This window comes from Pseudorca crassidens, chromosome 20 (genome assembly GCF_039906515.1).
Source record: "Pseudorca crassidens isolate mPseCra1 chromosome 20, mPseCra1.hap1, whole genome shotgun sequence".
Taxonomy (NCBI): Eukaryota; Metazoa; Chordata; class Mammalia; order Artiodactyla; family Delphinidae; genus Pseudorca; species Pseudorca crassidens.
The window spans coordinates 8,979,862-8,999,735 of record NC_090315.1 but is presented as its reverse complement, the minus strand read 5'-3'; the positions used below and the strand labels follow the sequence as shown (position 1 = coordinate 8,999,735).

The window sequence follows — 19,874 nt, the reverse complement described above, 5'->3', positions numbered from 1 at the left end:
CCACTACTCCGGCTCTACCCCTCAGAGACACCAGCGTAACAACCTCAGACAGAAAGTTCTTGACTAAAAGTTCAAAGTTTTAATCCAAATCTGGACAAGTGTTGGGAAAATCAAACTTTGGCCATAGAAACCCCTCCCCTTCTAGGCCACCTGAGGGGACCAGATCACGCCCCCAGGTTCCCGGAGAGGCTCCAGATCTCCAGGGGGTACCTCCAGGCCACGCCCTCACTCTCTGATTCGTTGCTACGTTTAGGCGGGTCAGAAGCTAGACTGCAGCAGAGTGACTCGAAGAGGCCACGCCCCCTCGTCTTGGGTTAGGGCGGGAGGGGCGATCCCGGAATCCCACGTCGGCTCCCAGGAGGCGGGGCCTGCGCCGCGCCCACTACCTCTGCGGGAGAACCCCAAGGAGCGGGAATTGGCAGCTGGAGGAGATCTTGGGGGGGAGGACACCTGGGGCGGGGGCTCTGACGGAGGCGGCGGGGCTGGGGGAAGAGGGTCTCCTCGAGACTCCAAATTTCCACCTGGAGAGGACGAATGGGGTATGAGAATGGCAAACTCTGGGACCCAGAAGTCCAGACTCCCCCAGGCCTTTCCTCTCAGACCTAGGAGTCCGACCTCACAGCTCCCTCCTCTCCCAGACCCAGAATTCCTGGACCCTGGGCCCCTCCTTCCTGGGATCTAGAACTCCCAAGCCCTGTCCAGCTCTCTCCTCATAAAGATAAAGGATTCCTCAGACCGCTACCCATCAGCACCTACGATTCCAGGCCTCCGACTCCCTCTTCCCTAAAACCCAGTAGCCCAAAGTCCCCAGCCCATTCTCACCTGTCATCATTCTGTGCCACTGCGACGCCTCAGTGGCCAGGGCTTGAGAGAGGCTGAGAACTCGCTCCCGGTGCCCTTCGGATGTCGGCAAATAAGGGGTGGTGTTCCTTGGACTAGAAAGAAAGAGATTTGGGGAACTTGTATAATTAGCCAGTACAGTAAGGACCACAGTGCCCCGCGTGTCCTTCTGGGAGTTGTAGTCCCTAGCACGTGTCTCTAAAGGATTTTAAACTGGGCGCGACCCTCTTTTAAAAAGCCCGCGTGCATTGTGGGATTTGTAGTCCGGTTGCCGGAAATTTTCTCAGATTTCCTGACGGAGGGGCGGAGTTTGATATAGACCAAGGAACTGCAGTTCTCACTGCGAACTAGGGCTTTCTGATTCCTCAGGAACTCAAGCGTCTCTAAAAGATTCTGCGATCTGTACTTTAGTACTCACGAGTACTCAGGAGACATTAATAGCAATGCTACTCTCCTTCCCTTTGCTAATTTCCCTGCTCCTTGCCCCGATCTCCAATTCCTTACCTGCTCCAGGACCCCGAGCTTCTAAGCCATTTCTGGGCTCCTGAGTGTCCCAAGACAGGCTGCAAAGGAATTGGGGCATTAGAATTCCTCATCTGGAAGTCCTCATGTTCTCATTTTGAGGGTGAAGGGGTTCAGAAAGGGGATAAAACTGCCCCAAAGACACTGCCAATTTTTAACTTTACTTGAGCTCCTGGAAAACAAGAAGAGCTCGGAAAATCACCGCCCCCCCGCCCCACCAGCCCCTTTGCATTCTGGTAAAAGGCTTACTGCAAAGAACCCCTCTTCTCCATATGACTTAGATAAGACTAATGAAGTAAAATTGCTATTTTATGGCAGGACAAGAAAAATTAAACATAAAATTCTCTCTGTGTGCTTGAGTGTCCTCCCGCTCTCCCTAATGTGCAGGGTGCATCTGTATTACACATTAACCAGAGCTCCTCAGAGATGGCAGTGCCTGCTCTATCGTAAAGATCATTTTTCCCCCCTTTCTTCCGACACTACCAATGTAACTTCTTAAAAGAACAGTATTCTTTTCCAACTCTGTAGATCACGGTGATTTGCTTCTGGCTTTGTATGTTCTTCCCTAGACTATGTATCCTTGGTGAACTTTTTATGTAAAAATATCCGTATGTCATTTTTTAAAGTTATTATTATTTTTTACATTTATTTTATTTATCTTTTTTTTTTTTTTTTTTTGGCTGCATTGGGTCTTCACTGCTGCCCTGGGCTTTTCTCCAGTTGGGGTGAGCAGGGGTCACTCCTGTTATGGTGCGCGGGCCTCTCACTGCTATGGCCTCTCCTGCTGCGGAGCATGGGTTCTAGGTGCATGGGCTTCAGTAGCCATGGCACGCGGGCTCAGTAGCTGTGGCACGCGGGCTCTAGAGCGCAGGCTCAGTAGCTGTGGCGCACGGGCCTAGTTGCTCCGCGGCATGTGGGATCCTCCCAGACCAGGGCTCAAACCCGTGTCCCCTGCATTGGCAGGCGGATTCCCAACCACTGCGCCACCAGGGAAGCCCATCAGTACGTCATTTTGATGTACGATCCTTTGTCTGGAAAATGGATGTGAGTGTGCCTTTTGACTTCTAACACATGGAACAGTTCTCAGAGCTGTCTGAGAGTCTGTCTCCCAGGTTATAATCCTGTTTCGCTCAAATAAAATTCCCTTTGTTTCTTGTTAACTTGTTTTTAATAGAATTTTCGTCGACAAGATTCACAGTTGACCCCCCGCCCCACCCCGTTTACCTGTGACAAGGCCAGAAACAGACCCTCCAAATTCACATTCCTTTTGTCGTAAATGATTAGCTGGACTCTTTGTCCCCCCCAAACTAGCTAGACATAGAGATAAATGTTTGGTGTTCAGCTGACTTGAGATGCTCCCTGTTTACAAAAACAATCCCAACTGTAAAATCAACCCACTTGTCTAATTCCTTCCTAGAAAAGTCTAAGATGAAACCATCCATGGGGAACTCCCTGGCGGTCCAGTGGTTAGGACTCCACACTCTCACTGCAGAGGGCCTGGGTTCAATCCCTGGTGGGGAAACTAAAATCCCACAAGCCACTGCGCAACGGCGTGGCCAAAAAAAAAAAAACCCACCAACAGCAAACCAAACAAACAAACAAAAAATGCCGTCCTGCCCGGACCACTCTGATCGTTGGAGCTGGAGTCCTCTCCCCAGCACCATAACATGAATAAAATCTATTTCCTTACTTGATCAATTTTTCTTCTTTTCTTTTTGCCTTTGACAACACATAGTAACTGAAAAGGAAAATTGGGCTTCCAATCCAGACCCGTGACCCCCACCCCCTCCCTGAGAAGGGAGAACGCTGGTGAGGTGGAGATGTTGTCTCTGGCCCACCCTGTCTTCCACCGATAAGGGAGGCAGGATGCTGATTTCAACACAGGTACAGCGGGGTAAAATCTGGAAACCTGTTCTGGGTACGGAGGAAGGAAACATCCCCATTTTACAGAGAGGAAAACTGAGGCTCCAACTAGGAACTAAGAACCCACTGCTGCTTCACCGCCCCACCCGTTTCCCTCACTTTTTGTTCTGCGTCAGGCTGGCGTCCGGCTGGGGACAGTGTCCTCCCCAGAGTGAGGAGCCGGGGGGAGGCTGGGCGAGGGAGAGGCCGACCGTACTCCTGGTGTCTGCGCATTCTCTCCAGTTGCTCCTGAGCACTCATCCGGGGCCGGGCCAGAGGGACCTGGGGAGATGAGAAACACCGCGATACTCCAACCTTGGCCTCCGTTTTCTCTCTTCCCTGAACCTCTCAGCCCCCTGCCTTGCCCTTCCCAATAAGTTCACCCCCGCTCTCGAGGGCTACTTCTACACCCGGAGCACAGGCTGTCCCTCTGCTGCTCAAGTCCTTCCATGGCCCCCAAGCGCTTTCAGGACAAAGGCATTGGAGGCCCCTTGTGGCCTGGTCCCTACCCACCTCTCCAGCCTCAACTCCATCAGCTGCCCTGTTCAAACCCGAAGCCCCAGACTGACAAACACCCACACTTCCCTGGACAGATCAAGTCTCTTTGCAGTGGTAGTCAGGACTCCGGGTTGCTTGTGATTAAAAAAAAACCAAAACAAAAAAACCTCTGAATCAGCTTTGAAAACATTAAAAGGAAGAATGAGATTTATCGTGTAACTCGATCGTCAGGAGGATCACTTTGGGTTTGTCTGAGGGAGGACTTTACAAGTTCTCTCGCGCCCTCAAAACCAGAGGGAAGAGACACACAGGGAGACTGTCATGTGACAATGGCAGTTATGCTGCCACGAGCCAAGGAGCTTTCCCAGAAGCTACCAGAAATATGGTTCTGATGACACCTTGATCATGATCACTTACTTATAGCCTTAAGAACTTAAAATGCAACAGGACGGAGATAAATCAAAGGAGAACTTGAACTTGAACATTTGGAACATTCGCAGCCTATGTGTATTGCAAGGAAGCTTGTTCTGATGGGAACACCAAGGGTGTGTCCGTAAAACCATTTGCTGAGACATTAGGCATGTGACGATGTGTGGATCCAGTAAACCAACTCAGGAGAAAAGATGCCAAGTCAAACTGAAGGGGACAGAGATGGGACAAAACGAAGGAAGGCCGTCAGACATCTGGGATGCTACAGGCAGGAAAGTGGCCAAGAGAGCTTCAAACGTGTTATCCTTCCAGAAAGGGGGTCATTTGGACACAGACATGCACCTAGGGAGAACGTCACGTGACAACTGAAGTTATGATGCCACAAGCCAAGGAACGGATCCCTCCCTAGCTCCTTCAGAAGGAGCATGGCCCAGGACTTCCCTGGCGGTCCAATGGTTAAGGCTCCAGGCTTCCACTGCAGGGGGCGCGGGTTGGATCCTTGGTCAGAGAACTAAGATCCCACGTGCCGTGCAGCGCGGCCAAATTAATTAATTAATTAAAATTTTTTTTTAAAAAAGGGCATGGCCCGACAACACCTTGATTTCAGACTTCTAGCCTACAGAACTGTAAGACAATAAATTTATTGTTTAAGCAAAAAACAAAGGGGATGGGGGTGGGGAGAGAACTCTCCACTGAAGTCTCCAACTAGAACATTCTAGGCAGACAGCTTAGATCTGTTGCTATTGTAGGACCAATCACTGCAGTTTACTCTACGTGACTCTGATTTGGTCGATCCTGAGTCACATGCCCACCTGTTAGATACATCATAGTCCCTGTAAATAGACTCTATGTCATTTATTTCTTCATGGCAGGCCAGACCACTGACCCGAAAGCCTGCTAGGGCCAAACTGAAACTTTTACACATCCCTTGTTTCAAAGATAGCTCAAGTAGACAGATATTTTTAGCCACTTAGAGCCTGCCTGTTTTGAATACTCCGTGAAGTTGTACCCAGCATCTGCTAGCCATAGGTAAGATCAACCTGTAGCTATAAAAGCCCCCAACAGGGGAATTCCCTGGAGGTTCAGTGGTTTTAAGGACTCCGCGCTTCCACTGCAGGGGGCACGGGTTTCATCCCTGGTCCGGGAGCTAAGATCCCGCATGCCTCGCGGCCGGCGGGACCAAAACAAACAAACAAAAGAAGCCCCCAAGAGGCTGCTGCCCTTAGGAGCTCTCTGACCCAGAGACTCCCCTCTGTGCGGCTAAGCACATCACCTAGACCCTTAAGTCCCTTCTCTAATCTCCTTCTCTTCTGGGAGTTCCCTTGTCCCGCCCCGCCGCCCCTCCTCCTGGGCAGTGGCCCCGAAGAAGTAACCTCTGGAGGATCTCACGCTGTCAGGGACTTTTCCCACAGGCAAATCTGTCAGTGTGGACCAACTAAAGCTCTGTGTGCTACTGCCACCTAGTGGTCATATCTTTTTGCTTGATCAGCTCTGAAATACCTAGACCCTTACACCACCCCTGGATGCTGGCCGCGGTACGGCTGAGGGAGGAGCCATTCCCAAGATTAAGTGTTATTCGGCGCAGCTCCAACAATCCATGTCCTTTATACACACCACTAAGAATAAAGTTCCTCTCCTCCTAAGAAAGGACAGATTGATTACTTGGTTTCCACGGATAATAAGGAAGCACCAAAAATGCTTTTAAACCTATTGGAGGGGACGTCCCTGGCTGTCCATCGGTTAATACTCCGTGCTTCCACTGCAGGGGCACAGGTTTCATCCCCGGTCGGGGAGCTAAGATCCCGCATGCCGCGTGGCACTGCCAAGGGGTGGGGGGAACCACCACCACCAATTCGAACAAGCAATCGTAACTGGCATCCCCGGAACCACGCTCCTGAAAGTCAGCCAATCAACGATGGCCCCGCGTTTCTGAAAATCAGCCAATCAACAACAGACACAAAGCTTCCGCATCTTAAGGTCGAGTATACGAAAGTCCACCGGTTTCCGAGCTCTACGCCATATGACGTCAGCTCTCCGCTTTGCTCAGAGCGACTGTATCTTACAAGAGGTCTGTCTTGCTTAAGCAAGTAATAAATTCAGCTTTGTTTCCGATACAGAGCTGCAGCTTCTTTATCCCCTCCATGCCTTTGCGTACATAGCCTGTTCCCCGTTTGGAGTACTGCTTCCTGCATGGCCAAACTTTTTTCATTCATCCAGACTCACCTTACCTAACATTTAAAAGGCTTCCCAATGCTCTGAGTCCCCCTATGAAATGGCTCAGCCCTGTCGGATGTGTATGAGGATTGCATTCATACCTCTCCCCCATCAGACTCCAGCATCAGGACTAATTCATGGCAGGGCGCCCCCAACACCTTCCACAGGGGCTGGTCCCTAGAAGACCAGTATGATGAGCAAATAAGGGAATTCGGGATTTCTTCCTGCACTGGCCAAAGTTGAGGGAGAAGGGGAGAGATAGTAACTGCTCTTGACACTCTACTTGGATTGGTCATCTGCTGATGGCTTAGTGGGCAGCGGAGTGGTCCTGCCAAGTCCATCAGCCATACTTTTCCTGCCGGACCCCTTTGCCAGTTTCAGGATGGGGGAAGCCACAGAAAAATAGGGGCTGTGATGCAGAGATTCACTACGTGGCAAACTCAGAAGGGTAGGTCCTTGAAAACAGGGACTGGTCTGGGGACCTCGCCTTGTAGAGCCTGGCAGTCAAGAAGGGTCTGAGGAATTCGTGGACCTGAATTGAACAACCTGCAGTTGGCAGATGGCATTCCAGAGGTCAGAACTCTGTGCTCCCAAGTGACCATGTGCGGTTGTATGGGTTGCTTACTGACCAAGGGCTAAGCCCTCCATTGACCACGCCAGGTTCCATCCACGCAGAAGGGGGAGCCTGTCTCTCATTCACAAAAAGGCATTCTGTAGGCTAGCAGAAGCCCTGGCTTCCTAAATTCCCACCTCAGTCTGGACATTTGCACTAGCTTTTTCCCTGCTTTGCCAGGGATAAATTCTAACTCAATCTTTAAGGTCTGTCTGCCTCCAGGAAACCATCCCCAGCATGCCCAGGCTGCCTGGGAGCTGTCCCCTGAAGTCCCCCAATGCCTCGTGCTTTCCCCATCTCAGCACATGCCTCCACCTGTTCTGATAGTGCTTGTGTCTGAGGTTCCTGATGCCTGGGATCTGGCCTGATTCAGTTCAGGAACCCCAGTGGCCAGACAAAACCCAGTCCACAAGAGGCCAAGGACCACCCCAGCACCAATGAGAATGGCAAACTTGCTGGCTCCACCTTCAAAGTCAGTTCCCCAAATTTCTTATCTGTCATTTCCAAAAAAAAAAAAAAAAATCTGAAACTGACATTTGTTTTTCTAAATCGGTGCCAATATGCACCCAGTGTTCCTGATGTGAGGCATCGCCTGAGTCACACCCATCGGGCTTCTGCCGTCAATTGCAATTTTCTTGCTTTGTGTTTTGTTTTGTTACTTACGACTTCTAGTTTAATTGCTCTCTGAAGGTGTCAAAAAGAGCCAAAGATCGCCCCAAAGAGAGTGAAAAGAAACAGAAGCATCTGTCACTTCCAAGAGCTCAGAAAGTAGAATCAAGTCAGGAACAGGACTGTGGAGCCTCTACAGGGACATCTCGCTAAATAGGACCCTCAAGATGTGATGGGACATAAACAGAAAGACACGTTGCAGAAGTTTCACTGGGACAGTGACACCAGGAACTGATGACAAGTAGAGAAACTCTGCAGAGGGCAAAATCTGAAGATCCGGACCCTGTGTTCATGAGGAAGTAACTGGATGCCCCTGAATGGCCTTTGGTCATGAAACAAGCTAGAACATTCCATGAAGACCAGAACATTGATCATGAGCATCAGCTGGCAACACTAAAGAAGTATGTGATGTAAAATATCTTAATACCTGGGTGGCAGAGCATCTGCAGGTCAGAAATTACAATTGATGAGTTTCCTAAGATAACAGCTGATGAAAACTGAGTTCTGAAAAAAACGTATACGGTGGATCAAAGAGCTTCATAATGTCTCTGTGCTCTTGTAAAAATGTCACCGAGGGGGCTTCCCTGGTGGCGCAGTGGTTGAGAGTCCGCCTGCCGATGCGGGGGACACGGGTTCGTGCCCCGGTCTGGGAAGATCCCACATGCCGCGGAGCGGCTGGGCCCGTGAGCCATGGCCGCTGAGCCTGCGCGTCCGGAGCCTGTGCTCCGCAACGGGAGAGGCCACGACAGTGAGAGGCCCACGTACCGCAAAAAAAAAAAAAAAGAAAGAAAAGAAATTGTGGCATCTCTACATACAGCTTGTAACAATAGAATTTCACACTCCGTGAAGAGAAAGGATAAACCACCCACCGCCTTAAAAAAATCAAAAAACAAAAACTGCATACTGGTTGCAGGCATCAGGAACCCAGGACATTTTCCTCAGAAATAAAAAGCGCCTGGGGAAGAAATTGAGACACAGATGTAGACAACAAACGTCTGGACACCAAGGGGGGAAAGTGGCGTGGGTGCGTGGTGGTGGTGGTGTGATGAATTGGGAGATTGGGATTGACATATATACACTAATATGTATAAAATGGATAACTAATAAGAACCTGCTGTATAAAAAAATAAATAAAATAAAATTCAAAAAGATAAATAACTCTCCAAAAAATAAAAAAATTAAAAGCGCCTGATATTTATAAGCTATTTTTATCCCCCTGACTCCATTTAAGTAATTCATTGCTATTTTTTTTAACTTGACATTTAAATGGTGATGTTATTTATAGCTTTTATCCCATTTCGTATGCATATTCGTACATTTTATTGGAGAAACGGTAATGTGTTTGCTTAAGTGTGCTGCTGCAGACACGGCAGGCGGTGTTATAGAACGTACAGTACACAGTATAGGCACCGAATTACTAGAATCTGCAAATCTTTGCATTTTAAACAACATCTGGTCCCAAGGGTTTTGAACAAGGTTTGAAAACCGCTATATCTAGAATCAGACTCTGTCTCGACATCTCCACTTTTTCTAACCTAGTGCAAACAACTGTTCTCTCCCCGCTGGAATAGCCCAGTCACCTCGCTGGTTCCCTGCCTCAGCCCTTGTTCACTGTCTGTTCCCACATGTGGCCGCCAGAGGGCGCCAGTGCCCACTTACAGCATCTCAGTGCCTGCTCAGATACTCCATGGCTCTGGGCTCACCCAGTGTCAAAGTTAAGCCCTCACCTTGGACCACAAGGCCTAGCACGATCTGCCCCTATTACCCCTCTGTCCTCATCAGCACCCCTCTCCCTCTTGCTCGGTTACTCGGTTACGGCCACACTGGCTTTCTAGCTGCTCCTCCAACACGCCAGAGTCTTCTGCCTCGGAACCTTTGCAAACACTGTTCCCTTTGCCTCTAATGCTCTTCCACCAGACATCCCCAAGGCTTGCTCCCTTACCTCCTCCGGGTATCTGCACAAGCATCACCTCTCCAGAAGCCTCCCCAGACCAAGCCATTGACAATTGCACCTCTTCTCCAAGTATCCCAAATCCCCTCACCGTGTTGTTTTTATTTATTTAGCACTTAGAACATATAAAGTAATTTATAGTAAATTATTTATTACTTGCCTCTTCCCACTAGAATGTCAGATTCATGAGAGAAGGATTTTTTTTCATCTTGTTCACATTTGGGTCCTGAGTACCTAAACAGCTCTCTGTGATAGAACTTTCCTGAATGATGGAAATGTTCTATGTTTTCACTGTCCAACAGGGTAGCCACTGGCCACTTATGTCTCCTGAACACTTGAAATTTAGCGAGTGAGAGTGAATTTTTTATTGTATTTCATTTAAATTCATTTAAATTTAAATAGCCCCATGTGACTACTGGCTACCTTATTAGACAGTGAAGAGGGTATTTAATAAGTATATATTGAATGAATGATTGATAAATGAATGAATGAATGAAGTGCTTGCTCTAAGGCACTACTTTCAGGCTTTATGGGCATTCATCTACTTTGACTCTTCACATCAGCCCTAGGTGGTAGACACCGCTATTAGCTCCATTTTGCAGATGAGAAAATGGAGGCAGAGAGATTTCATAACTGATCCAAAGTCACACAGCTTAGAAGTGGCAGAGACAAAATTCAGTCCCAACGCTCTTAATAAATCTCGCTGTCTCTGCTCTAGGGTGTGGCCTTAAAACTCTTCTCTCCCAGATGTTTCTCCAAGAGTGGGGACAGGGGGTCCTTCCTGTGGTGGTCAAAGGGTTACAGTGGACCTGAGGAGGCCAGATGGACTGCCTACCTTGGTTCCTGGCTGTGGGGAAGGGGGGCGGCGACCCTCAGGGCTGGAAGCCCGGGAGACCCTTGGAGATCCAAGACCTGGAGGAGTAGAATGGGACTGGTGAGGACCAGGAATGCCGAGCAAGTCCCTCCCCACTCCAGACGCTTACCTGACCGAGGGCTGGCAAGCTCTCTGTCGCCCCCTGGGGGCCGCCCCCAGTCAGCCTCAGGGGACCGGGGTAGGCTCAGTTCCAAGGACTCAGGCAGGTTCTGGAGAGGTCAGGAAAGGGGAATAATAATTATCATTACCACTATTATTACCATTTTCAAGCACTTAGCAATTGAGACACTGCATAAGTAGGATTAAGATTGAAAACCAGGAGCCAGATCTGGTTTCCAAACCTCAGCTCTGCCTTTTTTTTGCTGTGTGACCTTGGGAAAGTTACTTTACCTCTCTGTGCCATATTTCACCTTTTGATATGAGGATTTTAACCTACAGCTTTTTTTTTTTTTTTTTTTTTTGGCTGTGCCAGGTCTTAGTTGCAGCACACAGGATCTTCTTTGAGGCATGCGGGATCTTTCCTTGTGGCACGTGGGCTCTTCATTGCAGCGCGCAGGCTACTCTCTAGCTGTGGTGCACAGGCTCCAGGGCACGTGGGCTCTGTAGTTGTGGCGCGAGGGCTTAGCTGCACCGTGGCATGCGGGATCTTAGTTCCCTGACCAGGGATCAAACCTGCATCCCCTGCATTGTAAGGAGGATTCTTTACCACTGGACCACCAGGGGAGTTCCTGATATGAGGATTGAATTGATACATGTAAGGTACTTAGAACAGTGCCTGGCACATGGCAGGGCATTATACGTGTGAGGTTTTATAATGATTATGCATCTGGCACGGTGCTAAGTACTTTACCAGCATTATCTCATTGAATCCCCTCGGTAAATCTACGAGACAGCTATTATTATCCCTATTTGATATATGGGGAAACTGAGGCTCAGAGAATGAGGTCAATGACTGATGTCACAAAGATAGCAAAGCTGAGATCTAAACCCAGGTCTCCCAGATACATGATCTGATGATCGCCTACAACCATTGTGGCTCCTGATTCCTGACGGCTTACTCTGTCAGGCACATTCTAGTCACAGTTTCTCCTTCTCACAGTCCCCTGCAAGGTCGGGGTTAAGATCAGCAGTGTCTGGTAAATGTTTAACAAATGCCCTCTGGGAGAAATGAGCCCTGGTTTGTAGCATTTGCCAGTTTCCACGGTGTAAATACTCCCACCACGGTCAATTTCAAGCTACCAACATGACATCACTGAATGTGGAGTTGAGAAGAGAGGCAGGCAATTGGACCTTGGGAGGTGTTGGGAACTGGGTCCAGCACATCACTGGACAATGATCATAGTACAACGAATAAGGGAACAAAGGCTTCCAGAGCTTAGGATACATGCTTGAGGTTGGTTAGCTGGTCAAGGGAGAGAGAAAGAGGGGAGATGGTAATGAGCTGGGCCAGGGGCAGATGGAACAGGAAGCTGGGGGTGGAGAAAAAGGTGAGTCTCACCTCCCTCTCTGAGGACTCCTTGCCTTGGAGTGCAGGGGATGGGGAGTCAGGGTCAGTGTGGTGGGGTGGTTTCTGGGGGCCCCCCAGACCTGCCAGTGTGTCTTCCACCATCCACAGCTGTTGTTGAGCAGATGCTCTGTCCTGGGGAGAGGAAAGGAATTTGTTACTCAAAGGTGGGAAAATGCAAGGAGGGTTAAAGTTGATAGGCCATGGAAACGGTCTGAAATTTCCATTTAGATATCCCACTTACCCATTAACATTTATCATAAACATTGTTTTTCTGTATGGCTCTGTAGTGTTACCTCTGTTATAAATAGGTGACCATATAAATAGATGTGAGTCTGTTTCTGAATATTCTATTCTTTCCTTTGTTCCATTTGTCTAATGTTGTGTCAATACTATACTGCCCTCTTATTACCTGTAGCTTTACAGTCAGACTTGATTGATATCCAGTTGTGTCAGTCCTCCAGCTTTGTTTTTGCAGGTTGCCTTGTCTACATTTGGCCTTTTGCACTTCCAGATAGAATTTAGAGTCAGCTTGTCAAACTCCACATAAAAGCCATCTGGAATTGTATTGGGATCGAATATCCCCACTGGGGAAATCACATCTTTACATGAAAGCCCTCACCACATAAAGATGTACCACATCTTTACATTAGTGTCTTTCCTATCCACGAACATGGTACATCTCTCCATTTATATCGGTCTTCAATTTCTCTCAATGACATTTTGTGGCATTCAGAGTAGGTGTCGTGCATGTCTTTCATTATGTTTCTCCCTAGATATTTAACCTGTTTATGTTCATTGTAAACACTATTGTTTATGAATATTCATTTTCTAATTGTTTGTTATTAGCATACAAGAAGACAAGTGATTTTTGCATGTTATCCTTGCATTCAGTTACCTTGCTGGATCGGCTTATTCTACCAATCTTTCTGGAGATTATTCTAGATTTTCTACATACACAGCTTTGTCATCTTTAAATAAAAACAGCTTTACGCCTTCCTCTTTGGTCCTTATACCTTTAATTTATGTCTCAGACTCCCTTGTACTGCCTAGAATCCCTGGGACAAGGCTGACTAGAACTAGGAGGGGCTGGGGGTCTGGATCCTGGGTCTGAGAACTTGTCTTATTCCAAATACTGGGGAAAAGTTTTCAACATTTCACTGCCAACAATCATGTTTGCTGTAAGTTTACGTTTCTTATAGATGCCTTATCAGATTAAGGAAGTTGATTTATATTCCTACTTTGCTGAGAGATTTTATCATGAATGGATATTAAATTTTTAAAATGTTTTTCCTGCATTTATTGAGATGACCATGTGGTTTTTTTTCTTTATTTTATTAAATGTAGTGAACTACATGAACTTATTTTCAAGTGTTAAATTAACCTTGCATTCCTGTAATAAGCCTAATTTGGTTGTGATTTTTTTTTTTTTTTTTTTTTTTTTTTTGCGGTACGCGGGCCTCTCACTGCTGTGGCCTCTGCCTTTGTGGAGCACAGGCTCCGGACGCGCAGGCTCAGCGGCCATGGCTCACGGGCCCAGCCGCTCCGTGGCATGTGGGATCTTCCCGGACCGGGGCACGAACCCATGTCCCCTGCATTGGCAGGCGGACTCTCAACCACTGCGCCACCAGGGAAGCCCTGTGATGTCTTTTTCTTTTCATATATTGCTGGTGCTGAGGAATATCTAACACCAGTAGCTGGGGGATTAGCGTTGAGGGGTGGATTTTAGGAGGAAGTGGGAGGGGGTTAGTATGAAGAGGGTGGGGCTTAAACCTGTGAGTATGCATTTAATACTAGAAGCCAGAATGTTTAGTTGAAGGTATATGATTTAGAAATTCTATTGCTAGGCTTAGAATGAAGACGTGGGTCTGAGGCCAAGCAATGGGGCTTCAGGAGTGGGGCCTGAACTAAGGGATTGGATTTAGAACTGGAGCCTCCAGAGGATAAATTTAAAAGTGAAAGTCAGGATGCAGAATGCAAGAGATGAACTTGCAGGATGGGACAGGGCTGAGGGGCAGAGTTTTGACCCCAAGGGTAGGGCTTCAAAGTAAGAGGAGAGATTTAGAACCAGACGGGGCAGTAGTTCCGAATCTGAAGATAGGTCTTGAAATTAAGGGCACTGTCTTAATTATTGGGTTTTAAATGAAAGGAAAAGGCAGAGGGGGAGGGGCTAAAGATAACATGGGAGGGGTTTTGATTCTGTGGGAGGGGCTTAAATGCCAAAAGGGTTTCCAAGTGATCTTGGAGTGCAGGGTGGGGCTTGGGGGCTTGGGGCAGGGGTGTACCTGGGGGGACCCGAGGTGCAGCAGGTACTCAAGGGTCTCTCTCAAGGTGCTCAGCTCCTGTTCCAGGCTGTTGTACGTGTCCCAAACCCGCTCTCGCTCCTCAGGTCCCAGAAAGGGGGAGACAGAGAGTTAGCATGTCCTCCCACCAGATCTTCCCCAATCCCATCTTTTCCTAGATTAGCAGGAGGAAGGGTGGCCTGGCCCCAGGTGCCCTGTGGGGTATATGGACTGCAAGTCCCAAGGGCCTCTTTGCTCAGACTACTGGGAACCCCCGAGCCTATATTGAACCTGCCATTCCAATGAACTGCTAGTGTAGACAAATAACAGCTTTCCCTGAATCTTCTGGATTACCTCTGCACTCCTCTAGGGCAGCAGAGTCTACAGATCTAATGAATTCTTGAAACAGACAAGACCACGAGACCTGTACACCCCGGGCAGCAGAAACTTCCTTGCCAATACCAATAACAAGAGCAGCTAACTTTTTTTGTTTTTGTTTTTTTTTGTGGTACACGGGTCTCTCACTGTTGTGGCCTCTCCCGTTGCGGAGCACAGGCTCCGGACGCGCAGGCTCAGCGGCCATGGCTCACGGGCCCAGCCGCTCTGCGGCATGTGGGATCTTTCCGGACCAGGGCACGAACCTGTGTCCCCTGCATCGGCAGGCGGACTCTCAACCACTGCGCCACCAGGGAAGCCCTAAACAGACTTTTCCTTTCTTTTCTTTTCTTTTTTTTTTTTTTTTTTTGCAGCTAACATTTATTTGGCACTTACTGTGTGCCAGGCACTGTTCTTAGCTCTCATTTAATTCTTTTGAGGTAGGTACTGTTAATGTCTCCATTTTACAGATAGTAATAATTACAGCTAACATAAGTATTGCTTACCATATACTAGGTACAAAAGTGTTAAACATTCCTTCATTTACATATATTTATGAAAACTTCACAATAGCCCTATGAAGTAAATATTATTTTTATTATCTCAAGTTTATATGAGAGGCATCTAAGGCCCAGAGGGATTAAGTAAATTCTCTAAGGTCACAAAGCAACAATGAGTGGAAACTGAGATTCAAAGCCAGGAAGTCCGTTTCAAAATCACCCCCTTGGGACTTCCCTGGTGGCACAGTGGTTAAGAATCCACCTGCCAATGGAGGGAACACGGGTTCGAGCCCTGGTTCGGGAAGATCCCACATGCCGTGGAGCAACTAAGCCCGTGTGCCACAACTACTGAGCCTGCGTGCCACGACTACTGAAGCCCGTGCGCCTACAGCCCGTGTTCTGCAACAAGAGAAGCCACCGCAACGAGAAGCCCGTGCACCACAACGAAGAGTAGCCCCCGCTCGCCGCAACTAGAGAAAGCCCTCACGCAACAATGAAGACCCAACGCAGCCAAAAATAAATAAATAAATAAGAACTTACTAGACTGGAAACTAAATCTATCACAAAAAAAAAAAAAATCTCCCCCTTAAATGGCTAAATTAAATACTACTGTTTCTTGGCTGCTTGCCCCTCACCCTCTAGGAATGTCAAGATCATTGGCTTAAAATTGGGGGGATTCTCAAGAACCACCTTCCCAAGAGTCTTTGGGGGCAAGTTCCCTTTAGTAACAACCTGTAGAATCCTGGGGTCTCCTTGGAGGTATGCCCCTTCCCAGATGTTCACCTGGGTCAGGTGACAAAGAGCGGCCCTCACACTGACTAGTCGGTCCTGCAGGAGGCGCTGGCGCCCCCAAGCCCTCCCAGGAGCTGCAGCCTCCCTGGTTGTTTGGCCCAGCTGCTGTCGAGTCAATTCCAGGGCTGCTTCTAGCTGCTCCTGCACCGAAAGGGAAGATGGTTAGACTTCTGAAACCACCCCCAGCCTCAGGAAGAGAGAAAAGGTGTCTTCCTATATCCTTGGGTATGCTGGGGATCAGGATGGGCTAAGGGCACGTGGAGAGGCCAGATGCCCCTCCCCTGTCCCAGAGCCCTGTACCTTCTCCTCCTGCTTCTGATCTATCTCCTCCTGCAGCCTCCTCAGGAGCCGGTCCTGCCCACACAACTTGGTCAACAGAGTCTGGAGAAAGGAGGACAGGAGCTATTTATGGACCAGATCTGGCCCTTCCCCCTGCCCCACAATTTAAACATTCTCTCCCCAGCTCTGGGAACTCAGCAAGGGTTCGATCAGGAGAACTTACATCTGTCTCCAAGCTTTGGTGGAAGGTTGAGTCTAGAGGGGGACCCGGCTGAGGAGAAAGAGAAAGGTTGGAGGTCACGTGCCCAAACAGGTCCTTATTGTAGCTCAGCGCTGAGCTGAGCCCTGTTGCTACTAACAGACACCCCTGTCCTTATTAGCTTTGTTCCAAGCTTTAGCAAACCTCAGTAGACCAATTGCCAGACTTTGGGCTTTAGGAAGTGGTCTTTGCTACCAAATAGCTATAGCAAATAAATAATTAATGGAGAGAACTTAGAGAGTTCCTTTATGACTGAGAATAAAATAAGGATGCTCACTACCACTGTTACAGTTTAACACACTATTAGAGATGTTGACCAATGCTATAAGATAAAAAAAAGAATAAAAGTGAAGGATAGGAAGGGGAATGATAAAACCATCATTATTTATAGATGATGTGCTCATCTACTCCCCCCAAAAAATAGCATAAAAAAATTATTAGAATAAATAAGAGAATTCAGCAAGGATGCCAGGTGTAAAATGAAGTTACAAACATTAATAGCATATCCCTACACCATCAATAACTAGAAAATATTTTTTAAAAAAGAAGAATATACCATTCAAATAACTATAAAAACTATCAGTAGGGAATTCCCTGGTGGTCCAGTGGTTAGGGCTCGGTGCTCTCACTGCCAGTGACCTGGGTTCAAATCCTAGTCAGGAGACTAAGATCCCTCAAGCCGCACAGCGTGGCCAAAAAAAAACAAAAAACTATCAGGAATTTAGGAATTACCTTAATTACCTAAACTAATAGCACAAAAATCTCTATGGAAAAACTCAAATGACAGACCTAGAAAATTATATGAATGAATGGAGAGATATTCTACATATATATGCCACCCAGTTTTCAGCAGCCCTAGGAAACTAATATATATCCAGGCACCTTGAAATACCCAGTTTTCTCTAGGCACACTAGTCCAGGAGATGACATTCACCATAGCAAAGAAAGCAAGGGAGGGGGCTCTGGCAGATTCGAGGTGCCCAGGATACCTACCAATAAAACCATGGAAGCCTGGGTCCCGGGAGGCCTTGGAGGGAGCTGGAGATATGTGGAGGAACCAGAGGGGGCCTGGGAGGAATACTGATACAGAGATGTTTAGAGATTGGCATGTCTTACTAACAAATATTAGAATGGATGTGTCCCGAATTGCAGTGCCTTAGGAGACTCTTTGAGGTTCAGAACTGGGCCCCCAGAACTTCCTCAACGATCTGCTCTCCAGCTGTGTGCCATTGGGACACAGAGAATGCTAGTAAGTGGAAAGCCTGGGAAAAGAGTCCCACGGACCCATGGAAGTTGCAGTCTACGCTCACGCTCACATTCGTGGTTAGCTGTGGATTTTCGGGACTACAGTCCCATGATGCTCAGAGGAAATAGTAGGTGACCAACTTAGAAAGATAAACTGGAGACACAAGGCAGATGCAATCGACGCTACCTCTCACAGCATTGTCCTAGAGGAGAGTATTCTGGACTACAATCTCCATAATGCTTAAGGGGTAACGGCCAAAGACCAGCCTGAGGAGAGCCCTGAGAACTCATGGGAGTTAAAGTTCACTCTCCCTTTCACATCTGAACCCAGCTGTGATTATGCTGAACTACAATCCCCATGATACCCAGGGGCCAGTGGCCTAGAGACCAGCCTGGAAAGACAGCCCCATGGCCAAATGGGAGGTTTAGTCCCTCTCCCCATCACCTCTGCTCACCGGTGTTCTGGCCTCCTGACTCCAGTGCTGGGGACTCCTGGGGTCCCTTCCTCCCCCAGCCTCGGAGGAGGGTCCTCGTCGGGGAGTGGGGGGCCTGGAGAGTGTCTGGCGCTGGGGGGCCCAATCCAGGGGAGGCCGGACATCGATGCGACTCAAGGGGGTATGGGGTCTGGCAGAAGGTGCTGTGTCTCCAGAGGAGGGAGGGGGTCTGCGTGCAGGAGCAGAACGGGGCCGGGGGAGGCTCAGAGGGGGGGGAGGGCGAGAGAAGGGTGTGAACAGGCTGTAGGGAAGAGAGAATAGGCGAACTGCGTCAACTAGAGCCCCCTCATCCCACGACCCATCAAGCCAGCCTCAAAGATCTGTCTCCCTTCAGGGTGTCTCACTGTCCCTCTGGAGTAGAACCCTCCTCTAGTAACCAGATCCTGAATAATTTCCCTCTTTATGGTATCCTCTCCTTAAGACTTCTCCCCAACAGGCACTGACCCCACAAGAACCCAGCAAGTCACACACATCAGTGAGAAAGCACTAAGTCACTCCCCTAATCAGTCCCAGCCACGCCCCTCGGCCACGCCCACAGCATTTCCTCTGAAGCTCAGCCCTATAGAAACTTCTCGTCCCAGACTCCCTCGTCCAACTCACTCTGGGCTCCTTGTCCTCCGAATTCGGGGTCCAGATTGGAGGTCAGCCATGGGGCTGGGGGTGAGCAGCCGGCCACGACCTCTGGAGAGACGAGCCACCTCCGGTGATTCTGAGCCGCGCCCCTCTTCCCCTCTGCTCACCTCTGGGGGACCACCGGGGCCGCCAGGGCCCTCCCCAGTCTGGGGACGTGCAGATGACCTGGGTTGCCCACTAACGAGTGGACACAGAAAAAGACATCACTCCTTTGAACTTTATAACAGCCCTAATTGCCATTTCACAGATAAGGACACAGGAACCTACAAAGAAAAAAGGGGAGGTAGTGTACTGTAAATTGTTTTCCCCATTTTGCAGATGGGGAAACTGAGGCCCGAGTTGGAAGTGACTTGTGCAGGGCCACAAGGTCCATCCAGGTCGCTGGGCCCAATGCCCTAGACTATGCGTCTCCAGCCTGAAAATTGGGGCAGGCAGACAGAGCCTGGAGCCTTCCTTTTTTTATTAATCTGACATTTTTTAGGTGGCAGCCTCAGGGGGTGGAGACTTCTGCGGGAGCCAGTTAGAGAGTGAGCAATATTGATGGACAAAACGGTGGGCGGAGCTTACAAGAGATAGACTCTTTGCTGATTGGAGATGAAGTCCCCAGGACGTGGGGCCTGAAGGGCGGAGTTTCCATAACTAGAAGAATAGTGATTGGACATTGAAGAGGGCAGGGTCTTAAAGGGAGGGGTTAGCCGGATAATTTGCAGGACCCAGACTGGAGGTAGAGTGTCAGGGGCGTGGCCTCTACTTATACTCACCAATCGTCCCCCTCCGCGCGGGAGGCCCGCCCCAGTGCCCGTAGCCAGCCCCTCAGGTCTTCTAGTGTGTCAGCCGCCAGAACGTAGGTCCTCATGCCCGGGTGCTCCGCCTGCGGGAAGAGAGAGCTGGAGGACCCGGCCGCCGGGCCCTCTAAAAAGAAGGATGCCATGGAACCTGGTCTTTATCTCCAGTAATGGATGCTCCATGCCTGCCCCCATCGCCTAGTGCCTTAGTGCG

The 19,874-nt window shown here is 48.8% G+C and overlaps 1 protein-coding gene across 16 annotated transcripts in view; it reads right to left on the bottom strand.

The window, feature by feature from the left end:
* Nucleotides 1–56: 56 nt before the first annotated feature.
* The window catches only part of PLEKHA4 (pleckstrin homology domain containing A4), a 30,858-nt gene continuing 11,040 nt past the window's right edge, over nt 57–19,874 (bottom strand). For 9 of the 16 annotated variants that reach the window (XM_067718227.1, XM_067718234.1, XM_067718235.1 and 6 more), the window contains 15 exons: nt 19,637–19,746; nt 18,843–19,052; nt 18,204–18,483; nt 17,497–17,583; nt 16,468–16,515; nt 16,266–16,346; nt 15,906–16,106; nt 14,302–14,400; nt 12,011–12,151; nt 10,622–10,721; nt 10,474–10,550; nt 3,385–3,546; nt 1,345–1,403; nt 823–935; nt 57–521 (listed from right to left, as the gene is read on the bottom strand). In XM_067718227.1, the coding sequence (XP_067574328.1) occupies nt 259–521; nt 823–935; nt 1,345–1,403; nt 3,385–3,546; nt 10,474–10,550; nt 10,622–10,721; nt 12,011–12,151; nt 14,302–14,400; nt 15,906–16,106; nt 16,266–16,346; nt 16,468–16,515; nt 17,497–17,583; nt 18,204–18,483; nt 18,843–19,052; nt 19,637–19,746 (2,031 nt within the window). In that variant the 3' untranslated portion in view covers nt 57–258. Of the gene's footprint in view, nt 522–822; nt 936–1,344; nt 1,404–1,988; nt 3,277–3,384; nt 3,547–10,473; nt 10,551–10,621; nt 10,722–12,010; nt 12,152–14,301; nt 14,401–15,905; nt 16,107–16,265; nt 16,347–16,467; nt 16,516–17,496; nt 17,584–18,203; nt 18,484–18,842; nt 19,053–19,636; nt 19,747–19,874 lie in introns of those variants that run through there. The other 7 variants (XM_067718230.1, XM_067718233.1, XM_067718238.1 and 4 more) reach the window with 7 other exon arrangements.